General features: G+C 43.5%; 1 protein-coding gene across 12 annotated transcripts; it reads right to left on the reverse strand.

Annotated features, from left to right (window-relative positions):
- Nucleotides 1-384: 384 nt before the first annotated feature.
- On the reverse strand, nt 385-23311 carry LOC110532017 (MYND-type zinc finger-containing chromatin reader ZMYND8). Of its 12 annotated transcripts, none has more exons than XM_036987938.2 (21): nt 23140-23311; nt 19587-19814; nt 13807-13877; nt 12446-12606; nt 9903-10124; nt 9051-9164; nt 8606-8698; nt 8388-8475; nt 8215-8270; nt 8030-8107; nt 7675-7790; nt 7052-7530; nt 6800-6928; nt 6526-6693; nt 4520-5044; nt 3862-4362; nt 3585-3748; nt 3343-3423; nt 3163-3241; nt 2081-2320; nt 385-1927 (listed from the first exon to the last, which is right to left on the reverse strand). In XM_036987938.2, the coding sequence occupies exons 2-21, from the start codon at nt 19598-19600 to the stop codon at nt 1746-1748; spliced, it is 3561 nt and encodes a 1186-aa protein (XP_036843833.1). In that variant the 5' UTR covers nt 19601-19814; nt 23140-23311; the 3' UTR covers nt 385-1745. The 12 variants fall into 12 exon arrangements, with proteins under 12 accessions (XP_036843833.1, XP_090040382.1, XP_021471272.2 ...); XM_090184256.1 differs by having other exon boundaries at nt 9903-10046; nt 23140-23306; XM_021615597.3 differs by lacking the exon at nt 23140-23311 and adding an exon at nt 22428-22763.
- Between the last annotated feature and the right edge of the window lie 935 nt (nt 23312-24246).

Below are 24246 nucleotides of genomic sequence, written 5' to 3' on the forward strand. Positions count from 1 at the left end.
GCTCGCGAGGTCAATTGATGGCGCAAGTGTGAGAGGTTAAATGTTTTTATTCTCACATATTTCAGTGATACTTCTATATAAACCCTACCTGGAGAGCAGATGCAACTTGTGACAAACACTTTTTGCAAGAGGCTCAAGAGTATAGCTACAAAGTTAGTACAAAATCTGTCTTCTCTGCTCAAACAGTACCAAGAAGTCCTAATTCTCCTTCCATTTGCCCTTAAATGCCACAATCCCTTACTTTGAATTTGAGCACACCAACAAATTAGTACATTTACTACATTAAACTAAAGCTTGTCATGTCTACTTAGCCAAACCAGTTCCCAGTAGACCACCAGGTGGCAACAAAGCCCACATATGCCAATAAAATACTTTGAAAAAACATTGGTCAGACCTGTTTAATTTTTTTCTTAAAGACATTAACAATCCATTTACTATATGTACAATATGTAAACAAGATAATATATGACAAACAAAGGGGTAAATAAACATGCTCAGAATAATATACAGTCAGTCACTTTTGCTGTTTCCTTTACCCTCCAAAAACACTATCATGGTCGAAAGTAATTCTGGAGTAGGCTTACATTGTTAACGAAGGTTGATGAGACAAATAGTTCTGACAGAATCTGAACAGCGGGTCCAGGTGACATTCATATAAAGTCTTACAATGCATTTAAATAAAAACGATTTCCAGAGCTGAGCCATTTCAAAACATTTGGAAAGTGATTTTCATTCACAAACAGTACTTTAAAAAAAAATCTCATATGCTTGTCAGAGCACTATAAATATTGTCCATGTGTCTTAATACAAAAACTTTGTACAGTTTTAACCTTTATAGTTTTTATACATCACAGTTTATTAAAATCTATGTATACACTGAGGAACTACGATATATAATGAGTATGAAACAATAAGGTAACACGTGGCGTGATTACCAACTTAATGCTATCCCTTTGAATGAAATGTCTGTGTATACTGTTCATGGATTTTCAAATACACCCTTGTCAACTCCTTACAAAATGATGAAACTTTTAAACCGCATTGACAATGTAGAATAATTTACATTTTAGATTGTTTGGGTGTCCCAAAAAGGGCTGGCACAGTAACGTGCTCTGTTTCACTTCTGGTGGCAAATAACTATAAAGACTTGTGGTATATTTTAAAGAGCAGCATCACAGGTTTCAAGTTTAAGATTGTTGTAAGAACACACAAAACATTGATGTCTGATCTTTTGATGTACTTTCCTGTAGATAACTAGCGTTAGGATAGATGGTAAGAGGGATATACAAATAGGATGAAAAGAGGAAAGAAAGAGTTAAAATGTATACAGACTGAAGTTTGATATCCAGATGAACGAGTCACAAGGACAAGGTAAGTGAATCCTCCAGTCTAGCACATAGACTTTGAGGAGGATGAAGGATGGCTTAAAACATCAGATCACAAGGCAGACGTTGAACAAAACAAGGGACAGGGGATGAGTCAGCTGAATCACAGAGGAGCAGGCCTTATGCAAGGAGTGTTCTTGGCGTTTTAAAGCCCTAAGCCTGGCTAGGAGAAGGTGAGGGTGTCTGTTGGTTTTGATACCTCTGTGGTCTTTCATACGGAGATTCGCTGGACATTCCCAGATTAGTTGGTCGCAAAAAGGCTTGGTTTATTGGATCTGTCTCTTTGCAACAGATACATACATTTTACAGACTGCAGGATTGTAGAGTATAAAATGTGTGTGTGTGTGTGCAGTATAGTGGTTAGGGCACAGTAGCACTGGCACTGTCCTTGCTCTTGTCTACACAGCAGGTAGGAGAGGGTCCTTTGTCTGTGGCAGCAGATCCTGTACCAGAAGGGGCCTGGGTACTGGAGGAGTGACCTGGTGGTTTGGCTGAAGGGTCAGAAGTAGACTCCGCCTCTGGTTCCTGCTGAGAAGCTGTTGCTGTCGGAACAGAGGGAGGCAGACATGAAACATACGTTCAGATGGTAAAATAAAATACAGAGAGAGCTAAAGAGAGTGTGTAATGTGTATGGCATGTTGGTGCCTGTTCCTTCTATGCATTCGTGCAAATTACGTTGATTGTGTATGTAATACCTGACTGTGTGCAGGACTTCATGTGTTCTGGCCAGTGAGCTTGCTGGCAGGGGTAGTCACAGTAGCTGGTGTTCCAGCAGCAGTAGAATATGGCCTCCTTCCTGCAGTTGGCACACCACTGCTTTTTCTTGGTGTCATCCACCGCCTGCTGTTTCTCCACCTCCATCTGCTTCTTCACCTCCGCCACCAGACGCTCCCTCTCCTGCTCCAGACTCTGCCTCATCTCCGCCATAGTCAGTTCTACACGACACACAAAGACGTTTAGAAGACGTACTAATATAATTCACATTATATTGAAAATAATGAATTATTAATATGAATGTAACATGCATTGAAATGTATATGATGCATGTTTTATGACTACAGCACAGGAATTGAATGAGTATATTATACATACAGCTATAATGCACACACTTGCATTATTAAGATGTCAGAAAACACAGATATGAAGTCCATCTCATACACACACGAATTGACTGACACAGACTGGTTGGCTGAAGTCGAGCGTTTTGATTCTGTACGGTCAGATTAAGAGCAACAATGACAAGAACCTGCCATGTGGGGAATCGTAGGTGGCTTTCAGCTAGTTTTATCTTGTTGTTGATACCATGTCTTGTTTTGAGGAGCTTTGACTGACTTCATGTCAATGCTAATATGGCTCAAATTTACTAGCCAGCTAACCAACCAACAACTCTAACAATGTACAGTACCGGCCCGCCACGAGGAATCGCTAGAGCAAGGAAATCCCATCCGGCCAAACCCTCCCCTAACCCGGACGACGCTGAGCCAATTGTGCGCCACCTAATGGGTCTCCCGGTCATGGCCAGCTGTGACACAGCCTGGGATCAAACCCAGGTCTGTAGTGATGCCTCAAGCACTGCGATTCTGCGCCTTAGACCGCTGCGCCACTCGGGATGCCCCAACCTTGTCTGTTTTGCCCCATAGTTGCGTACACAATGCTTTTGTTGCTAAACAACCAACCAGTCTATAGGCAAACATATATATATATATATATATATCAACCTAAAAGATGATACCAACCTAAAAGAGGTGCATATTTTTAAGGAACAAGTGGAACAAACCAAGATTGTGCTTCATCTCTGAAAGCTCTTGCTGATGTAGCCACTGAAGTTTCTCAATCTCTATCCTCAGCCGCCGGATCTGTGCAAAAATATTCAACAGTTGTCACAAAGCAGTGAGACAGGGGAGAGAGAGGTTTACCTATTTTATGGACTCAAAAGTCTGTTCACCGTAGCCCTCACCTCTGCGATTGTGTTTCCTGAAGTGCTTTTGGAAAGGTCGTTGTAGATTTCTGTCATTGTTCCTTTAATCGTTTCCATCATCTGAAAAGTTCCGGTGAGATTATTACAACTCACAGACTGATGTCAGACAGGTACATTTCCAGATCAATAAAACACACATATCATCTGTGAATCTATAAACTTTCCCCTGTAAAGTATATTCATTCTGTATGAGGCAGGCATATAGCATCTTGCTGACTCACTTTGTTGGTGTACTTTGCTATGTCAGCTGCCACATCTGCTGAGGCTGTGGGGATCTGAAAGTCTCCTGCCAGGTAAGAGGAGGAGGAGGAGGAGGAGGAGGCACCAGAGGTGACCAAGGTGACTGATGAGGTGGAAGTCTGGGGACCATCTTTCTGTTGCACGGCTGCAAAACACAGAAGAGGGAAAAGGAATGAAAATAAACATTCAATAGCTCATATTAACTAAGATGAGATGAATGTGTGTATAGAATTTGGGGAGTTGTGAGTCTCAATGTACCTTTTGCTGCTTGTCTGGTCTGGTAGCGCATACTGGAAGATCCCGGCAACTGCTGCTGTGACTGGAGCTGCTGTGGGCTGCGTGTCTGTGCCTGGGTCTGCGTCGGCGCCTGGACCGGAACAGGAGCCTGTGTTTGTGTTGGCGTAGACGGCTGCTCCTCCTGCTGCTGCTGCCGCTGCACCTTCTGCATGTGCCACTTCTGGGACGACGTCTGGAACTTGTTGGCCGGGTTCCACACCACCGTACGCTGCACTGCCTGAGCCGTCTCTTTGGGCAGCAGAGGGCGCTGTTTCTTCACTGCCAAGGCGACGGCGGCGGAGGAGAGGGTGGGGGCGGAGGTGGGGGCTGGAGAGGGGGTGGTGCCGAGGGCCGTGTTGGGCTGACCAGAGCCTGTGCTGGAGGACAGGTTGAGTGGAGGGTTGATGAGTGGCTGACTGGGGTCTTTGAGGTTGGACAAAGTGGCAGAGGCTGGGGAGGGTGCCACCGCGACAGGGAATTTGCCTGGTCAGAGAAGAAATGACACTGATTAAATAACAGAACAATCACGTGTTTTCCTCCTTTCTGCTGAGCCTTTAGGCCTCAGTCTCTTACAAATGTCTGATACAAAGCAACTAGGGTGCACAAATCAAACGAAACAAGACAATAACTGAACCCTCACCTTCCAGCTTGGTGCCAAGGGGCTCCTTCGTGGCCTTGGCGACTACAGCCCCTAGCTCCCTCCTGGCCTTACGGTCGCGACCCCCCTGCTCATCCCCCAGGTCAATAACCAGCTCCCTCTCCGAGTCGGAGTCCTGGTCTGGGCCAGCAAGGGTTCGGGGTGCGCCTGCCCTCCCCTCCTCTGGGGCCTTGGGCATGTCTGTGGGGGGCTGAGTTTGGGGCGTCCTGGGCTTCTCCTGGGAGTCTCTCTCTGGGCCATTGATGCCCTGTCTGTCTTTGAGCAGGGCTTCAGAGTTTTTTTTATCCCTGGTCTCTGTGACTGCCTCCTTGTCCTCTCCCTGTGTGCTCGCCTTGGGCCTCTTCCTTGACTCCCTCTCTGCTTTGTCCTTGTCGTCATGGGCGGCGCTCTTCTGTCTGTGCTCCTCATCGCTAAGGTACTCGCTGTCGCTGGAGTCAGACTTTTCGGAATCCTCTGAGTCACTGTGTTCCACGCCCTTATACACGTCCTCAGAGATCCCATCAATGCCTGCACAAGGACAAAGAAACAATACATAGTGTTTTTCTTTATTTTTACATTGTAGAATAATAGTGAAGACATCAAAACTATGAAACATTCTCTCAACTAGCTTAATGAGGTAGTCACCTGGAATACATTTCAATGAACAGTTGTGCCTTGTTAAAAGTTAATTTGTGGAATTTCTCTCCTTCTTATTGCGTTTGAGCCAATCAGTTGTGTTGTGACAAGGTTGGAGTGGTATACAGAAGATAGCCCTATTTGTTAAAAGACCAAGTACATATTATGGCAAGAACAGATCTAATAGCAAAGAGAAACGACAGTCCATCATTACTTTAAAGACATGAAGGTCAGTCAATCCTTAAAACATTTCAAGAACTTTGAAAGTTTCTTCAAGTGCAGTCACAAAAAACATTAAAAACCAAACTGGCTCTCATGAGGACAGCCACAGGAAAGGAAAACCCAGAGTTACCTATGCTGCAGAGGATAAGTTCATTAGAGTTACCAGCCTCAGAAATTGTAGCCCAAATAAATGCTTCACAGAATTCACCTAACAGACATCTCAAAAACTGTTCAGAGGAGACGAGACGTGGTCGAATTTCTGCAAAGAAACCCCTATTAAAAGGACACCAATAATAAGAAAAAAAGACTTGATTGGGCCAAGAAAAACAAGCAATGGACATTAGACTGGTGGAAATCTGTCCTTTGGTCTGATGAGCCCAAATCTGTGATTTTTGGTTCCAACCGCCATGTCTTTGTGAGAAGCAGAGTAGTTGAATGGATGATCTATGCATGTGTGGTTCTCACCATGAAGCATGGAGGAGGTGGTGTGATGTGCTTTGCTGGTGACACTGCCTGATTGATTTAGTTTTCAAGGCACACTTAACCAGCATGGCTACCATAGCATTCTGAAGCGATACGCCATCCCATCTGGTTTAGTGGGACTATCATTTGTTTTTCAACAGGACAATGACCCAACACACCTCCAGGTTGTGTAAGGGCTATTTGACCAAGAAGGAGAGTAATGGAGTGCAGATGACCTGGCCTGCACAATCACCCAACCTCAACCCAATTGAGATAGTTTGGGATGAGTTGGACTACAAAGTTAAGGAAAGGAAGCCAATAATTGCTCAGCATATGTGGGAACTCCTTAAAGACTGTTGGCAAGGCATTCCAGTTGAAGCTGGTTGAGAAAATGCCAAGAGTGTGCAAAGCTGTCATCAAGGCAAAGGGTGGCTATTTTGAAGAATCTCAAATATAAAATATATTTTGATTAACACTTTTTTTGGTTGCTACATGATTTCATATGTGTATTTTATAGTTTTGATGTCTTCACTATTATTCTACAATGTAATAAATAGTCAAAATAAAGAAAAAGCCTTGAATGAGTAGGTGTGTCCAAACTTTTAACTGGTACTGTATATGTATCATATGTCATGAGCGTATCATTTATAGGCCTTGAGACACAATTCATGAATGGTTTGTGAGTGTACCTAGTTGGGCCTTGCAGCTCTCGATGGTCTTGTCCAGGCTCCTGATTGGTCTCTTGGGGGTGGTGGTGAGGAGTGATGACCCCTGTTGTTGTTGTTGTTGTTGTTGCTGCTGCTGCTGCTGTACTGCCTCACTGAGCTCCTTCAGGTCCATCTCAGCCTTCACACGATCTGTGGCAAATGACACTCGAACTCAACACACAACCGAAACATAACCAAACACACAGCACAAGACAAGGTGCTACAGGAGGAGGAGGAGAGGTTAGATGGAACCCACCCAGGTTAAGGTTGAGGATGCTGCCTGTGCCCGGGGCCCTCTCCTGCTTGGGCACCAGACCAGGGGAGAATGGCTTGGGGCTGCCCGTCAAGCTGCCTGCATGGCCCATCTTCACTGACGCAGGGGACGCTGTGGCCAGAACACATAACACTTTAACCGCCACACATGTTTTGACTGTGACTATTCTGTAGATAATACCCCTGTGTTATTTAGTCATATGACGTGTTAGAGAGTCAGGAGCATGTTAATTACCGGTGTAGTCCATAGACTCCTCCCCAGCACTGTAGTGGAATGGGGGGTTCCTGGGCCCTCTCTCCATCCCATCCTGCTCCACGTCAGACCCCGTGTGTACAGAGGAGTTGGTGCTCATGGGAGAGCGAGGCATGTCTGTCAGAGAGATCCTCCGCCCCATCCCGCTCGACAGAGAGCTCTTGCCCAGGAGCATCTTGGGAGACGCAGTCATGTCGAAGTTGAAGCGCATCTTGTCAGGTTTCTCCATCTTCACGGCCCCTGCCCCGGGGTTGGCTGGATCCAGCAGCATCTGGAGCTGGTTGTTGGGCGTGAAGGGGGTGCGGAAGGGGGCATAGTTAAACACACCAAACTTCTTGCGGATGTTCTCCACGTAGACCTCCATCTCCTGCATGGCGCTGTTGAAGATGCTCTTGGTCTTCTTCACAGAGAAGGGAATCTCCTTGGACATGAGGTAGCAGTTGTTGATGGGAACCCACGCCCTACGGGAAAATAAAAAAAACCCCAGAAAGACTTGTTAAGGAGTAGGATAAGTATAGAACCATGACTCACTTCAGAGGAGTCCAAGTAAAAAACGATGAAAAGTCCCTTCCCATCCTCTACTTTCATCCAACGGCAAGGCTCACCTGTCATGCTGTCCGAAGAAGCGTGCGTCCACCTGTCCATCTTTCTCCCGCAGTGCTTTGGCTGGCCAGAAGGGGAAGCCCTTCAGCTTGGCCCAGACCAGGGGGTGGGTATGACCCTAAGAGGGGAGGCACACCAGGGGAAAGGTCCGATAAGACAGCAGAAAAACAGACAGTGGAATACTCTAAAGAGTGTTTTTTGAGATTTGAAATATGACATTTAGGCTAGTCTACATTTGTCTTCGGGACAAACCTAATTGTGACCCCAAGTCACATAGTATGTGGAAGGACAAAAAGTTACATTTACATCTATTAAAAATGTTCATTGCAAAAGAAGGTGAGGAAACGTTTGTCTTACACATGGCTCGCAAAACCAGTTGTCCCTCTTTTGGCACGAGGACAGGTAGCACTCTGGACAGACCTCGATTTCGTTCATCTGAAACAGACAGCAGTTTCCACATCACTGAAATGGCCATTTTACACATGGAAGGGAGAAAACAACACCCAGGCTGGCATTTCAGTCATCGTGTAAAAATGACTCACTTCATGTTCACAGATCTTCACAACGACCTTTGCTGTTGCTGTTAGTTTGTGATTACCTGCAACAATACCAAAAGACAGAAAACCATGTTGGTAAAAGACAAGTTGTTTATCTCCAAAACAAGTAGCAGTACAGAAAGGAAACGGTGTTAATTAAGCAGGTGTTTGTGACCTACCACCATTGTAGATGATGCAGTTGTGCAATATCCATTTCATGTCAGCCAAGAAGGCTTCCGTGCAGCCATACATTTTCTTTTTCATATTCTACAAATATAGCAGAGAAAAATGTACATGATTAGAAAACACCATTTCGACTTCAGTTGAATTCACTTATGGCATGTAGTCGCTCTAGATAAAAGCGCCTGCGAAATGACAAATGGGAAAGTAAGGGTACCTTCTCCAGTGTTGCGAGGTCCATAGCATGGAATATGTACTCGGCATAGTCAGGGTGCTGCTCCAGAGATACAGGCTTCCAGAAGGGCTCAGTCTGCCCAGAGAGGAAACAGTCACAGGCATCAGTTCTCATAAACACACCATTCAACCTAAAGCCCTCTCTGGCTCACAGTGGGCACCTGGAGAATGTCAAAAGAACTATCAATGTCAATGAACGACTCAGTACTGGTACTCCCTGTATATAGCCATGTTATTTTTTACTAGCTATTGTTATTCACTGTGTGCTTATTCCTTGTGTCACTATTTCAACAACAACAAAAATGTATCTTTAACTCTGCATTGATGGAAAAGGACACGTAAGTAAGCATTTCACTGTTAGTCTACGCCGGTTGTTCACAAAGAATGTGACAAATAAAATGTGATTTAAAAACGTGTTTTGAACTTACCCCTGGCTGTTTCATCTTCTGGAGGGCAAACTTCAGGAGGTATGAGAGCTGATCTATCGTTAGCATGGTCATGGCTTTGCTCTGTGTCTCGATGCACTCTGCTACTGTGATTTTCTAGAAACATTTTAAAAAGTCAGGGCAAAGTGACAAACAGTAGCTAGTAAAAAAAACAAAAGGGATACTATACCAAGCAGGGGGACTGGGCTAACCCACAACCACTCACAGCAGTCTGCTGGGCTGCCTATTAACTATGCATCTGTGTTATGATTTATAGGAGACAGAAGTACTAGTCCTCATAGCAGCGAAATCCATCTAGAGAGAGAAGATATAGATCCTGCCCACTTTATGTTTGCCCTCCAAACAGGCTTGGGCTCGATTACATTTAAATTCGAGACTTAAAATATGCCATGTGTATCATCCTTATTATAGAATAATATACTATGAAAGTGACATGTCATTTTCCAGGAAGAAGCCTTGTAGTTTTTGAACTTTTGTAGGCTTTTTGAATGGTTTTCAATGGGGAAACACGTAGCGCAACACGTAGCGCAAATATTATTTTATACACATCTTAAAATGACCGCGTTTTCACGAATTTGATGATATCATCGTCAAGCCCACTCAAAAGATTATAGGGAACTGACCCCGGAAGTATGGGTATAAGGATTTTTACATTATTTACTTGAAATTAAGAATTGAAATTGAACCAAGCCTGCCTCCAACCCCATCACCTGACACCAAAAGAGCAAGCGGATATTAAGCTAGTGGTAAAGGGAAAATGTACCCGGAACACTCCCACACAACATGCGCACGTATGTACACCTACACACCCACGGCACACACACAAGCGAGTACCTCACACTCTGGACAGAACCAGTCGCCCTCGGGCTCTGCTGGCAGTTTGAGGCACTTGGCATGGTACACCCTCGGGCAGAGCTCACAGCAGAGCACCTGGCCCTCGCGGTGGCACAGCCAGCAGTAGAAGTCATTCCTGCCGTCCTGCGGTACAACATCAACAGGGTCTGTGGTGAGTGATGGCTGCTTCACATAGTAAAAGGGACCATGTCTTAGCTCTGACTGAAATGCGGCAAGAGAAACAGGGGGCGGGTTTCAAAACACACGCAGAAAACAAAACACAAAAGGTGCAGTGCAACAGAACACAGAGAGAAATACACAGTGGCAAGTAAGGCAGGATAATAAGCAAGCAGGCAACAAAACACAAGACTGTTTTGGTTGGTCTCATCCATATCAATGTAGGTCTATCTATAAGATAGTCATGTCATTGTTCTTTATCTATAACAGAAGTTTGTGTTTCTGTCATCTGTTTATGTCATCACAGACTAAGTGCAATTTGATTGGTGACTTTACCAGGTGGACCAATAATCAGTCTTGTGTTGGATATCATGATTGACACTTCATTAACCCACATCCGCCAATCAGTGAACAAGACAATACTAGTCAGCACATATCTATGTCACTGTTCAGAACATGCAACTTTTTCCATCTGTCAGCGGAACTGAATTCAAAGGTTTTGGCTTGGGGTTTAATTGTGTCATGCATGTAAAACAAAGCATTCACAACAAATGGGAATAAATGTGAAAAAATATAAAATATTTGGCAAGCATACAATAATATGCATTAATATCTATTCTTTCCAAAAAGGCTGTTTAGGTTTAGAAAAGTAATTCAGTTATTACACTCTATAAACTGGTTTGATTACCAATCATCACAGCAATTATTTTAACATTTAATCATCAATACATGATACACAATCATGCATGTTTTTGATATGAACTAATGCATTGTTAGAACATACAGCTGTGGCTTTCATTTAAACCTGGGGGCATAATATGTGGTGCACAGACGCTAGGGCTGTGCGATAACACCTAAAACTCATATCTAAATGTTTTCTAACTTATGGGCGATTCACAAAATATATCTAGATTTTATTTGAATGTTTTCTCAAAATAAGCTTTGTTGTACAATTTAAAAAAGGTCAAATACACTGCATTTAAAAACAGCCATCAATAATCTATTGAATTCAGAGCTTGTGAAATTATACCAAGGCTGAAAATATTCCTTCCACAACCATAAGACCCAGTAATAATTGTATTAAAATGGTTAATAAATCACTGATCTGGCTTTCAGGTCTGTTTAGAAAAACGCCAATTTTGTTTCAAATTTAAAATCAGAACCATGCATAATACACATTCACTAATAATGTAGCAGGCATTGTAGAAAATTAACACCGGTCTCATGAACAAACTCTCAAGTACAAGCCCACGTGCTAGTGAGTAGGCAGCAAATAGTTATATTTCAAGTTTAGCTAACTTGGATCTAGGTATAATTTCACAAGCTCTGAATTCAGCTAAAAAGGCAAAACAGTTGAATTGTTATGAACCCAAGCTTCTGTCCGTCTCGAACTGTTTGAACAGCATGAGTGGCCCTACCTTATTTCTCAGAAGGAGAACAAGCTGCCAATTCCTTATTGCACATTTATAAAAACACAGACTAAATGGCTAGTATAACAATCTTTATTTGACTAAAATGTTGCTAGCGATATGTGGTACCGTAATGCGTGCGCGACAAACTGAGCATTCATTTTCCAGAATGAATGTTCAGTGGTACATCCGTTTTAATAGTGTCTGACTGCTCGAAATTTGAGGAGTTGAAACAAACAGTGTATGGTTCGAAAGGTTAACTTCTCCTCCATTAGAGTAAAATAATGTCTTGATGTGTTTCGGTGTCCATATAACCGATTCTGTTGGACCAAAGGGCTCCCGAGTGGCGCAGGGGTCTAAGGCACTGCATCTCAGTGCTAGAAGCGTCACTACAGACCCTGGTTCGATCCCAGGCTGTATCACAACCGGCTGTGATTGGGAGTCCCATAGGGAGGGGCACAATTGGCCCAGCGTCGACCGGGTTAGGGTTTGGCCGGGGTAGGCCGTCATTGTAACTAAGATTTTGTTGTTAACTGACTTGCCAAGTTAAATAAAGGTTCAATAAAAAATACAAATAGCGAGTTGAAACCGTTTGTCAGAGTGTAAGAATTGATCTCTCATCTTTGTTGTTGTGGGTGGTAGGGGAGGGGCTTGGGAGAAAGAGGCAAAGCGAGAGGCTTGTCTAAATCTGTCCAAAATAAGCCCAATGCGTTTCTATGCGCTTATTTTGAACCTAACTTGTCGCCTGCCTTCTCACCTTTGGGACAACGACTCCCATTGTTAGGGCAGAGACATCAGCATCTCGTTATTATATACAGATTTCTGGTGTAAATGGGAAGGTGTACAGCACAGAAGGAGCAAATGAGACGAGACCAAAAAGACAACAAGTAGACATAAAACGCTCATAAAATATATCGCCCAGCCCTAACAGGCGCGCACACACACACACACACACACCTGGTCTTTGTTGTTGCTATGGATGGCTCCAGGTTTCTTCTTCTTCTTCAGGGGGCTGGGGGAGGTGTCTGAGGGGGAGTGGCCATTGGAGGAGTGGGTGGGGCTGGACACCTTCCTCTTCTGAGCCACCAGCGCCCGCTCTGCTGACCCAGGGTCAGACACTAGTGGCCGAAGTAGAGGGAAAACCAGGTCACCATACATACAACACGGAACAAGAGTAGCAGCTTATTAATGGGTTCCACGTTGCGTCACGATATTGTTTTGATTGTTCGTTTTAGGACTGCTGCCTAACCGAGCATTCTATTCAATGCGTCCTCATTGGGCACCGATGAAGATTTGGTCTAAAGTGCATTACTGTGTCTAAAGGCGGCAAATAATTAGTTGGAAAACCTTTTGTCGTTATTTTGAGGTAGCCAGATTGACTTTAGATGCAGTATAACGTTAGCTAGCTAGCTAGCTAGCTAAGATTGAAGGGAGACACAGATTTTAGTTAGCTAACGTTAGCATTGCTCGTTCATTTGACAAACTTTGCTTGCTAATGACAACATTGCCATCGGTCTAAAGTAAATTGACAACATGATGATGGCAAAGTTGATTCCTACTAAATATGTGCCTACTTTAGCAATGTCATCGTATTGTCAAGCCTGTAATTTAGACAAAACAGTCAAACTTTTGCGCATTAATATGGCTGCAGCATCTGTAGAATGTTGATAGCAATGGCAACGACGCGAACGAGTGACGGAGGGGCAACTCATGAATATGAGGCTTAGAAGGAGAGACTAGACGCCTGGCATGAAAGACTAGAGAGGCGGAGACACTCCCAGTCACAGGCCAGTCTACACAACAATGACCGGCTCCATCGTCTTCAGTACTACTCAACTAATCTTTCCTCAGACGGGGATAAGAGTCATTGTGAAGGTCAAAGGCAGTGTAAAGCCTAGACCTTTCTTTTGTTAGCAGAACCCCATCACTGAGAGACAAAATACAGTAGTGCTTGCCCAGGGATACCGACAAGATAAGAGATTTTGGCCACCAAACCTTACTGCTTGGTTTCCCAATCTGGCAACGAATTTCATATGATGAGTTAACATCTGATCATCCTTGCTACGCCAACCACATTTCAGGGGAAGTGTGGTCGAGGGCCTGTGACAAGTGTTCACACTCAATCCCTGAGGCAGTGTTGCTCCATTACAGTGATCTGATATTAACTCTATGGCAGAATGGTTGCTCAGTGTAGCTCAATGAGATCCACAACAAACATGTTTAAATGTAAGATCAATACTAAAAGAAGAATACGAGAACAAGCGGTCCTCTCAAAACACAGTAACATTTGTCTTAGTACGCAAAGGCCTTGTTCTTACCTTTGGATCGCACGGACACATCCATCCCCTCTACCCCCTCGGACTCGGTCTTTACCTCCTCCTCAGCCAGACTGCACAGAGCGAGAGCACAGAGACAAAAAGAAAGGGAGAGTCAGTCACAAACGGTGTTCACGAACGAAATCCTGCCACACAGTAAACAAGTGGAACACCACCTAAGGCAGGACCCCCAGAGGACAAAGTCACCAGAGTTTCAGCAGGTTTCCACTGCGGTTTCCTCATGCCTGCTTTAATGAGAAACAGCAATAGGTTAACAGTGTTAGGCCACCAAATCTAAGGTGCAACCGACGGGTCACAAAATTTACTTGGACCTCAGAACCACGGCCTTCATGATCATCACAGAAGACATCCTACGAGTGTCTATAATCATTGGTCAACACAGTCAGATAAACTTAGGTGTTTGTGTTCCATAGGGTGCCACTGGAGAGGATCTCCATGGCAACAAGTCCTCTTGATTCAGCTGGGCCACAACTTGTGCTTCAGCGCAACAAACAAGGCCACCCAAACAGAGAGTAGGCTTTGTGCTCCTGTCCTCCAGGAGACAACGGAGAGACAAGGGCTTCAGTCCTGATGAGGGCCATGCATTGACAAGTTTGTTTGGATCTCACTTTGCCCACCTACCTACATTCCAAGACGCTCTTTCTGTACAGTGCAAGGTAATTCAAAAGCGGAATGCCTTGAAAACAATGATTCCCGAAAACACAAACAATTTGCATAGGCTATGCCACGCAAGGATTTGTACCTTCAAAATGGACGGTGAATCACAGAAAATTGCCTCAGACAGTCATGGATGAGAGAGTGTAAAGTGAAGGTGCTTCTTGGTAGCCACTCAAACCCCAGCTCTAACAACAGGTGTCCCTAAAGGCTGTTTAGCCTATTCCTAGAAACCCACTGCACCAGATCACTTTAGTAAGCTTTACGGAGTCAACCTTGGTCTTATTAGCTAACTACAGGTTTTTACCTGTTACATAGGTCTGTTAACTAGCCCAAACATCGTGTTCTGAACAGCCCAAACAATAAATCAGATTTCCACAACAAATCATATCAATATATAAAAACATATTTAAAAAAAATAGAGCTTCTTTGATTCAAAGAAATGCCCAAATCAAAGCCTGTAGCTTTCTGTGTCTCTGGTTCCGCTCTCATCTAATTTCCTCTCAGGAAGAAAGAGGAGGAGAAGAAAGGGGGGGGGGGGGTCCACAGTGATGAATGGGGTTCTTTGAGAGTTCAGCCCCTCCTTTGTCAGTGCCACTGAGGGCCTCGTTCCAAGGATGTCGTCCCATTCATCGCCCTCTTAAAGAAAATCCTCCTCGGGAATGGACCCACCACAGGACACACGCTGAACCAGTTCAGGCTCTTAGCCCTGGTGGCTCCTGGTGGAGGTGGATGTGGCACTGGGCAAAGAACGTCTAGGTACAGGTAGCCTAACAGGCAAATATCCAGCACTGGCTAGATAGAAAAACAGCCTTTGGACAAGGTTCAAGAAGTGGCCACGTAGGAATGTTTTGAATGAGATTAGAGTTTATCTATTCTTAGGAATCCACATCCATCACAGTCATTGATCTAAAAGGAAAAAAAGGACTGAGTAGAAAAAGGAGGCAGCACAATGCTCCAGAGCTGAGGGCAGCCATTGATGAGCCCAAACATGACTACCACTGTAAAAGGGGCCATTAACTAAATCTACTAAACCAATAGTGCCACCCTCCATTAACACACAATGTAAACCTTGATGTCCTGCTCGTCAAACCAAGTCCATGACATTGATCATTCATAAACCCAACGGAGGAAAAGTCTCAATCAATGATCACCAGGTTAAATCACCACCATCAAAACGACTGTAGCATAAAATAATCCCTAATGTCATTTGGATAATGAAAGAAGATGAAGTAGACACAAAAAGGAAGAAAATTACAAATAATCCAGCATATGAACCTTTTCTTGTTTAGACACGCTGCTGACAGATAACCCCCTCCGGGGCCTTGCTGTTCTGGACACAGAGAGCGAACAAACAAAACGAGGCCCACATGAAAGAGAGCTAATGTTAGCCAACTCTCTGTGCTACGTGTGCTAGCAGCGAGAGCACTGTGGGATGACAGAGTACTGTTAGCATGCAGCCCAGCAGTGAGCCAAGGTTTACACTCTTTTATTCACTTAAAAATAGGCTCACCGAGCAGCCAGCGTGACATAATAACCACCTGATCCTGTAGCTTCTGACTAGGCAGATAGTTTCTCTCTCTCAACTGGTCATCCTATGTTCTTCCAGAGGGCATTTCAGACCAGGAGCAGTATTCCAGAAACATGCCAGAACAGATAGCAGAAAAATCTTCAGGATCTGGGAATATTCCAGATGAGCAAAATTCAGGATAACATTGATAAACACCCACCCTCCGCAAGGAGGAATACCTGATAGAAGAGAAAAACACACACACACACACACACTGACTCTGTGCCTTGAGATTCCACTGGCTCCTCAGAGAGACAGTCGAGCAGAGGCAGAGCAGGGTTCTCTCGTCACAGAAAATGGAGGCCACAGCCGGCTCCCCTCCCCCCTCTCACACATCCCCCACACAGACCGAGGCACCAGTCACAGGCACTGCCCCCCCCCCCCCCCCCCCCTTAACACACACACACACACAGGAGGACCAGGGGATCCGTGGAGATTACAGTTCAACATCCAAACATCAAAACACAGTTAAGCTGAACCACGTTTGATTCAGGGTACAGAGGGAGGGAGACATAGATGAGGGACAGATGGAGAGAGAGAGAGAAAGAGAGAGAGAGAGAGAGAGAGAGAGAGATAGAAGATAAATCCAGCTAATTGGAGATCATTCTTATCCATTTTACCCCCCGCCCGTCTTCAGTCTTGCTTTCACTGAACGCACTGCCGTCGAAGAATAATTAGGCTTAATAATAAGAGGGGGGTAAGACACTATGAGAGTAAAGACAGATCTGACAAACCTATGCTGTATCCCTGAGGAGAATACACTGTTTTGGTCTCATGCAACACAGTGGTGTCTCATGTGAGCGAGGGTCTGGGTTCCTGATCAAAAACCTGCTATCCTGCTCTGTAAGTGGTGCCATAAAAGCAGGGTGGTTTTGTTGTATGCATTGAGTTGGTAATGTGTCCTTGAATCCACTGAGAACCAGTATTGTTGATAGAGAAATAACCTGGCATCCTCTTCAACCTGCAGCCCCTGTCCTCCAGAGAGAAGACTGACTCTGAGAGACATAACAAGATACAAACAATACCATCAAGGTTAAATGTACTGTTCGCTCAAGACAATATGAAACAACTAGTTTTAGGTACAGTCGTGCAGAAATAGGTGCCAGGCTTTTGCCTGCTTTTTCATACTATAAGATTCCTTATACACATGATTCAATTTAGTCTGAATTTCTTAACCGAATAACATGTTCTTCAACAGAGATAATTGAAGTGTGGTAGCATACCTTGTGATAGATATAGCACAGAATATGCAAGAAAATCATTCAGCCTGGTTTTTACATTGGGCTGGAGGGGATGAAACAAAGATGGCTGTGGAATTTTCCAGAAGGCCCCTGCTCTCCCTGTGCTGCTGCTCTCACAGCGATTTTCAAGCTTTAACCTCGGCTGCTGCTGTAATTGGCTGGAGGGTCTGCAGGGCGGGACAGGATTGGTCGGCTGTTCTATGCCACATGGCTCCCTGTGTGCAGGCTTCCCTCTTCCTTAAAAACATTTTCTGCTGCAATGCAGAGATTCCTCCTGCATTAAAACGGTGTAATTTCCCCTCGGTTTAAAAGGTTGTCTGTTTTGAGTGTGACTGAGCGAACCGGGTAGAGGCTTTAGAAGAGGGATGAGTTATTCTTTGTGGTTGAGAGGCAGTAAATCACAATTTACGAGCAATGTTGCCTCAGCAACCCCCAGCAACCCCAGACGATCGTCTAAAGATAACCTGTCACCAGATTACTAACATACCCACTAACATAACACTAACGGAGCACGGCATGAATTTATACACGTCTCCAAACTCACCTAAATGTCAATGACTGTAATATGAAGCACGCTTTGTGTAGAGCTATACCAAGATGGTTGAGAGTAAGGAATGTAGAACCCCCCCCACGTAGAACCCCACCTAATCTAGGTTTGACACTGAAGGTTAGGCTTTTGCTCATCATTTTTTCAAAGTGAACCGTGCATTTTAAAATCTGCCGTGCCATGGTAACTTATACCACATTTAGAACCTATGAATTACTTTCTGATTCATGCAATGAATCACTGTTAGGCACTATTTGGAAACAAGTAGGGGGCTAGTTATTAATTGTGATGAATTATTTGAACTGAGAACCATAAAGTAATTTCCAATTTAAACACCAGTGGAAACAGTCCTGTAAAATAAAGTACAACCAAAAAAGATTCTTGTGAATTGAGAGCCAGCTATGCAGTTTCACTTACCTATTTACAAAGGAGATACGATTCTCTTGAACCAAGTATTACAGAAACGTCAAACCAGGCATTTAAATGAAGCAGCAGATCAATGGTGTTTTTGTCTCTACAGCTATAAATAGGTGAGCGAGGCCCGAGCGGTGCCAAGGAGGGGAAGAGAAAACAAGCACGCAAATACGGACAAATATGAGTCGAGCTGAAGACAAACACAACAACACGCTTACGAAATACACACAATCAACAATCGCAAAAAAAATAAGGTGCTTCTCTGGTAGTTTATATCTGTGATGACAAGAGCAGAGCTTCACACAAAATGGCCACTGTTTGAGGGGCACAGAGCAGAGGAAGCAGCTTTACAAGGATGAGTGCTACAGAGTCAACGTAGCACAGGCCTGTAAACTTGAGGCTTTGGGCCTCCCTATATCCCAATGAGCTTCAAAACAACTAGCCTATTAATGTGTACAGGAAGAATCAAATAACTGTTCAATTGACAGGCTGAAATTCAAGAATTCCCCTCAGACAACCCATTTTTGGTTGGGACAATGAATGAACTCTGAGGACCCTGTGTGAGTTCTGATGCGGGTGAGACTGGAGAGGCATTTAGCCTCATGCAGCAGGCATTCACTGCCCTGTTTGTACCTGCATCAATTGGTGAAGAATTATGATCATATCTGCAGAGAAAATCATTACACACCTCTAACACTGGTTGTAAGCAACCAGTGTTCAGTTATCCATCAGCCCCTTCCTAAAGACCCCCCCCCCCCCCCCCCCCCCCATGGTCTCTCTAACAGGCACATCTGTTGCCCTCACGTCCATGCTCTCTGGCCTGGCATGACACACTAGATCACAAAAACAGAGACAATCTGCTTAAAAAAGATACTTAACACCCCCCCACCCCTCTACCACACTAACCCTTTTTCTGCCACCCATCCCCCGTCATCTCTGACTCTGCCATGACACACAACTAGGCTGGCGCAGCAGAGAGGAGAAAAGAGAGTGCACACTTGGATCTCACTCTCTTTAGCATTGTAAAAAAAAAAAAAGCCAAGGAAAACAAGGATTTGCCATGGCCCATTGCATGGTAGTCTAGATGTCTTGGGCACACGTGACCCTGCTACACAGAGAAAGATCAGGGGTGAGTCCTTATCCAACCCCCCCACCTCAGCTCTCTATGGAGCAGGGGCCTTGCGAGGCCTAACCCGCCCACAAAGCTCCCCTACTCCTTTGGGAAAGCAATCTGTGATTTTCAGGTATTCACATTTAGATTTGCACAACAGTCACACAACAGAGAAGAAGGAGAAAGGAATGTTGTAATTAGAGTTGAAATAAAGACAGGGCTTACCTCTGTGGATGCATGGCTGCCTGACACACTGTTATGTCAACACTTATAAAACATGGAGGACACTCTCAGCCCGGGAAGGCTCCTCTCTTCAGGCAAGGCGATCAGGCCCGTCTGATGGTAGCCAGGCCCTGACTGGCCCCTTTCTCACAAGCGAGATGTAAGGCCGCATCCGATTGGCCGAAGCATTTCCTGAGTAATTATCTTTGTTCAGCGCAGGCAGGAGCAGCTCTGAGTGCGGGAGAGACAGGGAGAGAAAAAAAGATAGAAAGCTAGGCCCTAATTACAAAATAACACATTTAACTGCATTTCAGTGACCTAAAGAACACATATAACAATGTAATACCGTTACCTAAGGTTGCATCTGATGCACGTTGTGTTATTTTCATGGATAATATATTAAAAATGTCAGCATGTAGAAAATGAAAAAAGGACAACAGGGCTGCTCTGCTGTAGCCTCCATTTTTGTAGAGAAGGCCTTTGTCTAAACCCCTCCCTCCTCCTCAACTGTCTTCAGGCGAGCGAGAGAGGGCACACAGTTCTTCACCAAAACAACTACAACCAAGGCTAGAAGAAATTGCACACCATTTAGAATGTAGACCAGGGAATCTTTCCCTATAACATTAATGGAATTAAAAATAACTAAATGGTAAATCCATATTATATAAAAATTTGGATTAACATAAAAGGAAACAGGTTACAAATATTCTGTAATAAATATAAATTAATTCAATACAAAAGGCTATATATGGGCTTGTTCCAAAATAAAAGTATAGCTGTTATGTACACTATTTCATGACGGGAGACAATGATCTGCTAATAGCTTTTAAAAAATGTTGGTGGAAAAATAATACTTTCATAATTATTAATAAATCATCAGGCCAAAAAGCATTATTTTAAAGTACAGGCCAAATAGACTAAAAAAACATGCAAATGGACCTCCTCAAAATGAAAGGCCCATATTGTTTTTGCTAAAATTAAGTTTTGAAAATAAATATATAAAATACCTATAAAAATGGCTAATTTTGGGGCTGTGTGTACGTTTGTTGTAAGGATGTCCCAGCTGTGGAATATTCTAGTTTGTGGATGGTTATTGTTTTGGAGTATTCTATAAGGCCTAATCCATAACATATAGGCAGGCTTAGGCTAGTTAATTTCTGGTCCTACAATTGAGGTTGGAAAGGGTGCGTAATACATGACAAAAGTTGGGGAAAGGGATGGGATTTTGTAATGCCAGACCCAAGAAGGTTAGTGTGTGCATGTAGGTGTGTTCCAAGAAACCTCCTGCTTGCATCATGTGCTTTGTGATATCATCAATAATTCACTATACCTAGGTAACAGCCCGTCTGTTATCGTTTGTGATCTCAGACAGGAGTTTGTCAATTAGAGTAGGTTTTAAATAGCCAACCAGGCCACACTCACAACACAGAGGTTACAAGCAATGGTAACACTCTGTGCTTGTAACTTCGATTACCATTCACTGTGCCCTCGCCATTTGCCCCCCATTCCTTGCCACAGGGACGGCTTGTGAATAGAAAAGTGATTATATCTATACAAAGGAAATGTTGTTGTGAGCACAGGATGTGTGCTTGGTGGAGAAGTGGGGCTTTAAGAACACAGAGGTCATTGGTTTTATAACAAACACATGTGCAATGCTGTCCTCTAGTGAATACATGGAGAAAAGCGACAGTCAGGCTATTTTAAATGCAGGTTTTTTTTATTTTTAATTTAACCTCTCAAGTCAGTTAAGAACCCCTCCTTATTTACAATGAACAGTGGGTTAACTGCCTTGTTCAGGGGCAGAACAACAGATGTTTACCTTGTCAGCTCGGGGATTCGATCTGGCAAACTTCCGGTTACTAGTCCAATGCTCTAACCACTAGGCTACCTGCCGCCCCAAAACCCTCACTCTTCACGCCTGCCTGATGTCTCCATATGAATACGTGTCACTGGTCAAGTGCTAAATGTTACTTTAGTCGCCTTGCCTAATTTGACAGCTATCTAGCCTAAATAGATAAGACGTATGCTCCTCTGAACAATTTATGCTCTATGTTGCCTAAAAGGACAACTGTTTGGCCAGATGGTTATAGCTCTGAGCCCTTTGCTACATGCTCTTTTTGGGAATCTAGGCCAGGTTATAGTGAACACTTGTTTGACAAATTTGTATGGCAAATGTTGTTGAAAGGGTTAGGCCTACTTTGATTGGTTTTCAATCAGCTCATACTCCTGGTCCCTTGACCATTGTGTAATGTTCATGGAACAGTTAGGAGTTAGCTAGGTTTAAAAAGTGAAGTGTACAGAAAAAGTCATCCATCACTGTACTCCCACTACAGGGACATGCAGACATTGAGATATCTGATTTCTGGCATATGTACAATTGATATGGCGAAGCCAAATCATGCCATAACAACTCATATCGATATGGTTTGACAACCTATTCTAAAATAAATATGTTGCACAACGTTGTTATTCTTGAATGTGAGGGCTGGGGTCAGGAGGTCAGGCATGGCTGAATAAATGACAGGCCAGGGTGAAAGGCATTAACAGTAGGGTGAGACTATATTATTGCTAGCTAGGTTGTTTCCTTTTGTCTATCTACAGTACTTAAATATACTTTACACTTGCAAAGTGTCGCTAACTATATCAAACTGGATTTACCCCAACTTTCTTTGCGTTCAGTGTGCTCTGCCGGATAGCAAAGTTAGCCTAACGCGTTACTGTACCTAGCTAGCTAATAACAACCGTTTCCCGGTTCACATTGAGAAATGTGCCGATTTTAAAACGCTTTATGTTACTTAAACTAAAGGAATAAATGGTCTTTCACGTAAAACAATCAATACGTACCCGGAAATGAAGACAGCTATAGAACAATATTTATGACTGGACAGAATGAAAAATGGCTTGGAGGTAACGTTTTCCCCACATAGTCTCTAAACATTCTGTACGGTCTTTGGTATCCCCTTCGTTGCTTCAACATTGGAAAATCTCCTTCTCAAAAGCCATTGGATGAAAAGCCAAAGGCTCCTCCCCTCTGACCTTCTCATGCAAAGAGATGTTGATAAGGAGCAGAGGAGCGAGGAGTATGCAATCATAGAATTAGGAATTAGATGACTTACTATTTACACATAATAATTACATGATTAAAAACGCAGTGTAATAGGATATATATGAATTCAATATAGATCTTCCTCCTCATGACTTGGGATAGGAGGCTTCCCGACACCTCCTCCATCAATTCCCTTGCACGCCATTTGTTCAGCCTAGTGTCAATCATGAGTTCAACGAGGCGGGATTTTCTAGCTACGTCCTATGGGCAGTTCATGTGTAGGAACTGGGTCAGTGCTATCCGAATCCTTTGGACGTTCCTACCCTAAACTTAATTTTACATTTCAAATTCAATGGAGTAAGAACAGCCGGGAGGAAGCATTTGAATAACTTTCTCGTCCTAGCACAAGTGTCAAACTCATTCCACGGAGTGTCTGGCTGCGTGTTTTCACTTGACCCTTGTATTTGATTGATGAATTAAATTCATAAATTAGTAAATTACTCCCCTCACCTGGTTGTCAAGGTCTTCATTGAAAAGAAAAAACAAAAACCCGCAGACACCCCGCCCTCCGCGGAATGAGTTTAACACACCCCTATCCTAGCAACAGAATATTATGTCGTTATGTCAAACTAGTGCGGTTGATTTGAAGGCTTGATCATGCGCTGTTCCGCGCGAAACAACCGTTCAGGGTTGCCAGGTTCTGCTCAAAATGTATTGCCCAATGACCTCTCAAAACCCGCACAAAGGCCTGAAACTAGCCCAATTATTATGTTTTTTCACAGCAAGAGGAGTTGCCATATGTATACAATAAACCCTTTTTCCATAACGTTATCGAGCCATTTAAGAAGGAATATCATAGTAACTTGTCACAACTTTAGAAGCAAAATGTGGGTTTCCTCAAAATAATACTTATTGCAAGCTATGACATGATGTAATAAAGGAATTTGAATATGTGACAAGTGAAAAGATCACTCTCCCATATTAAAACCTCTACAGGATCGCTGTCCCTATACCCGGACGGCTGATGCGCTAACTACAAGTGAAAAGATCACTCTCCCATATTAAAACCTCTACAGGATCGCTGTCCCTATACCCGGACGGCTGATGCGCTAACTAACGGGTGGTAATGTGACTAGAATGATGTTGTAAGTAACAGCAACTTTCCAGGACATAGACATGTCTTATATGGGCAGAAATCTTAAATGATTGTTAATCAAACTGCCCTGTCCAATTTACAGTGGCTATTACAGTGAAAAAATGCCATGCTATTGTTTGAGGCGAGTGCACAACAACAAAAAACTTTTATCACGGAACTGGTTTGATACATTCACCTCCGAAACAAAATAATGTACTTACACTTACTATGAGCTAAGCCCAAGATGGCATAGCAGTCAGACGTCCTTTGTCCTCGTCTTGTCGTGTCCCGTATATATATATATATATATTTACACCTTTCTTCGCATATCTTTTATATATTTTATTTTCCAAAAACTCAACTTCAAAACATTCTCCTGCAACCCGCCTCACCAATTAAAAAAAAATATATTATTTACCTCAAATCTGAAATCTACAATAGAAGCTAGCCAGAAGCTAACCAGAAGCTAACCAGAAGCTAGC

Source organism: Oncorhynchus mykiss, chromosome 9 (assembly GCF_057628025.1).
Source record: "Oncorhynchus mykiss isolate SJ-2025 chromosome 9, ASM5762802v1, whole genome shotgun sequence".
NCBI lineage: Eukaryota > Metazoa > Chordata > Actinopteri > Salmoniformes > Salmonidae > Oncorhynchus > Oncorhynchus mykiss.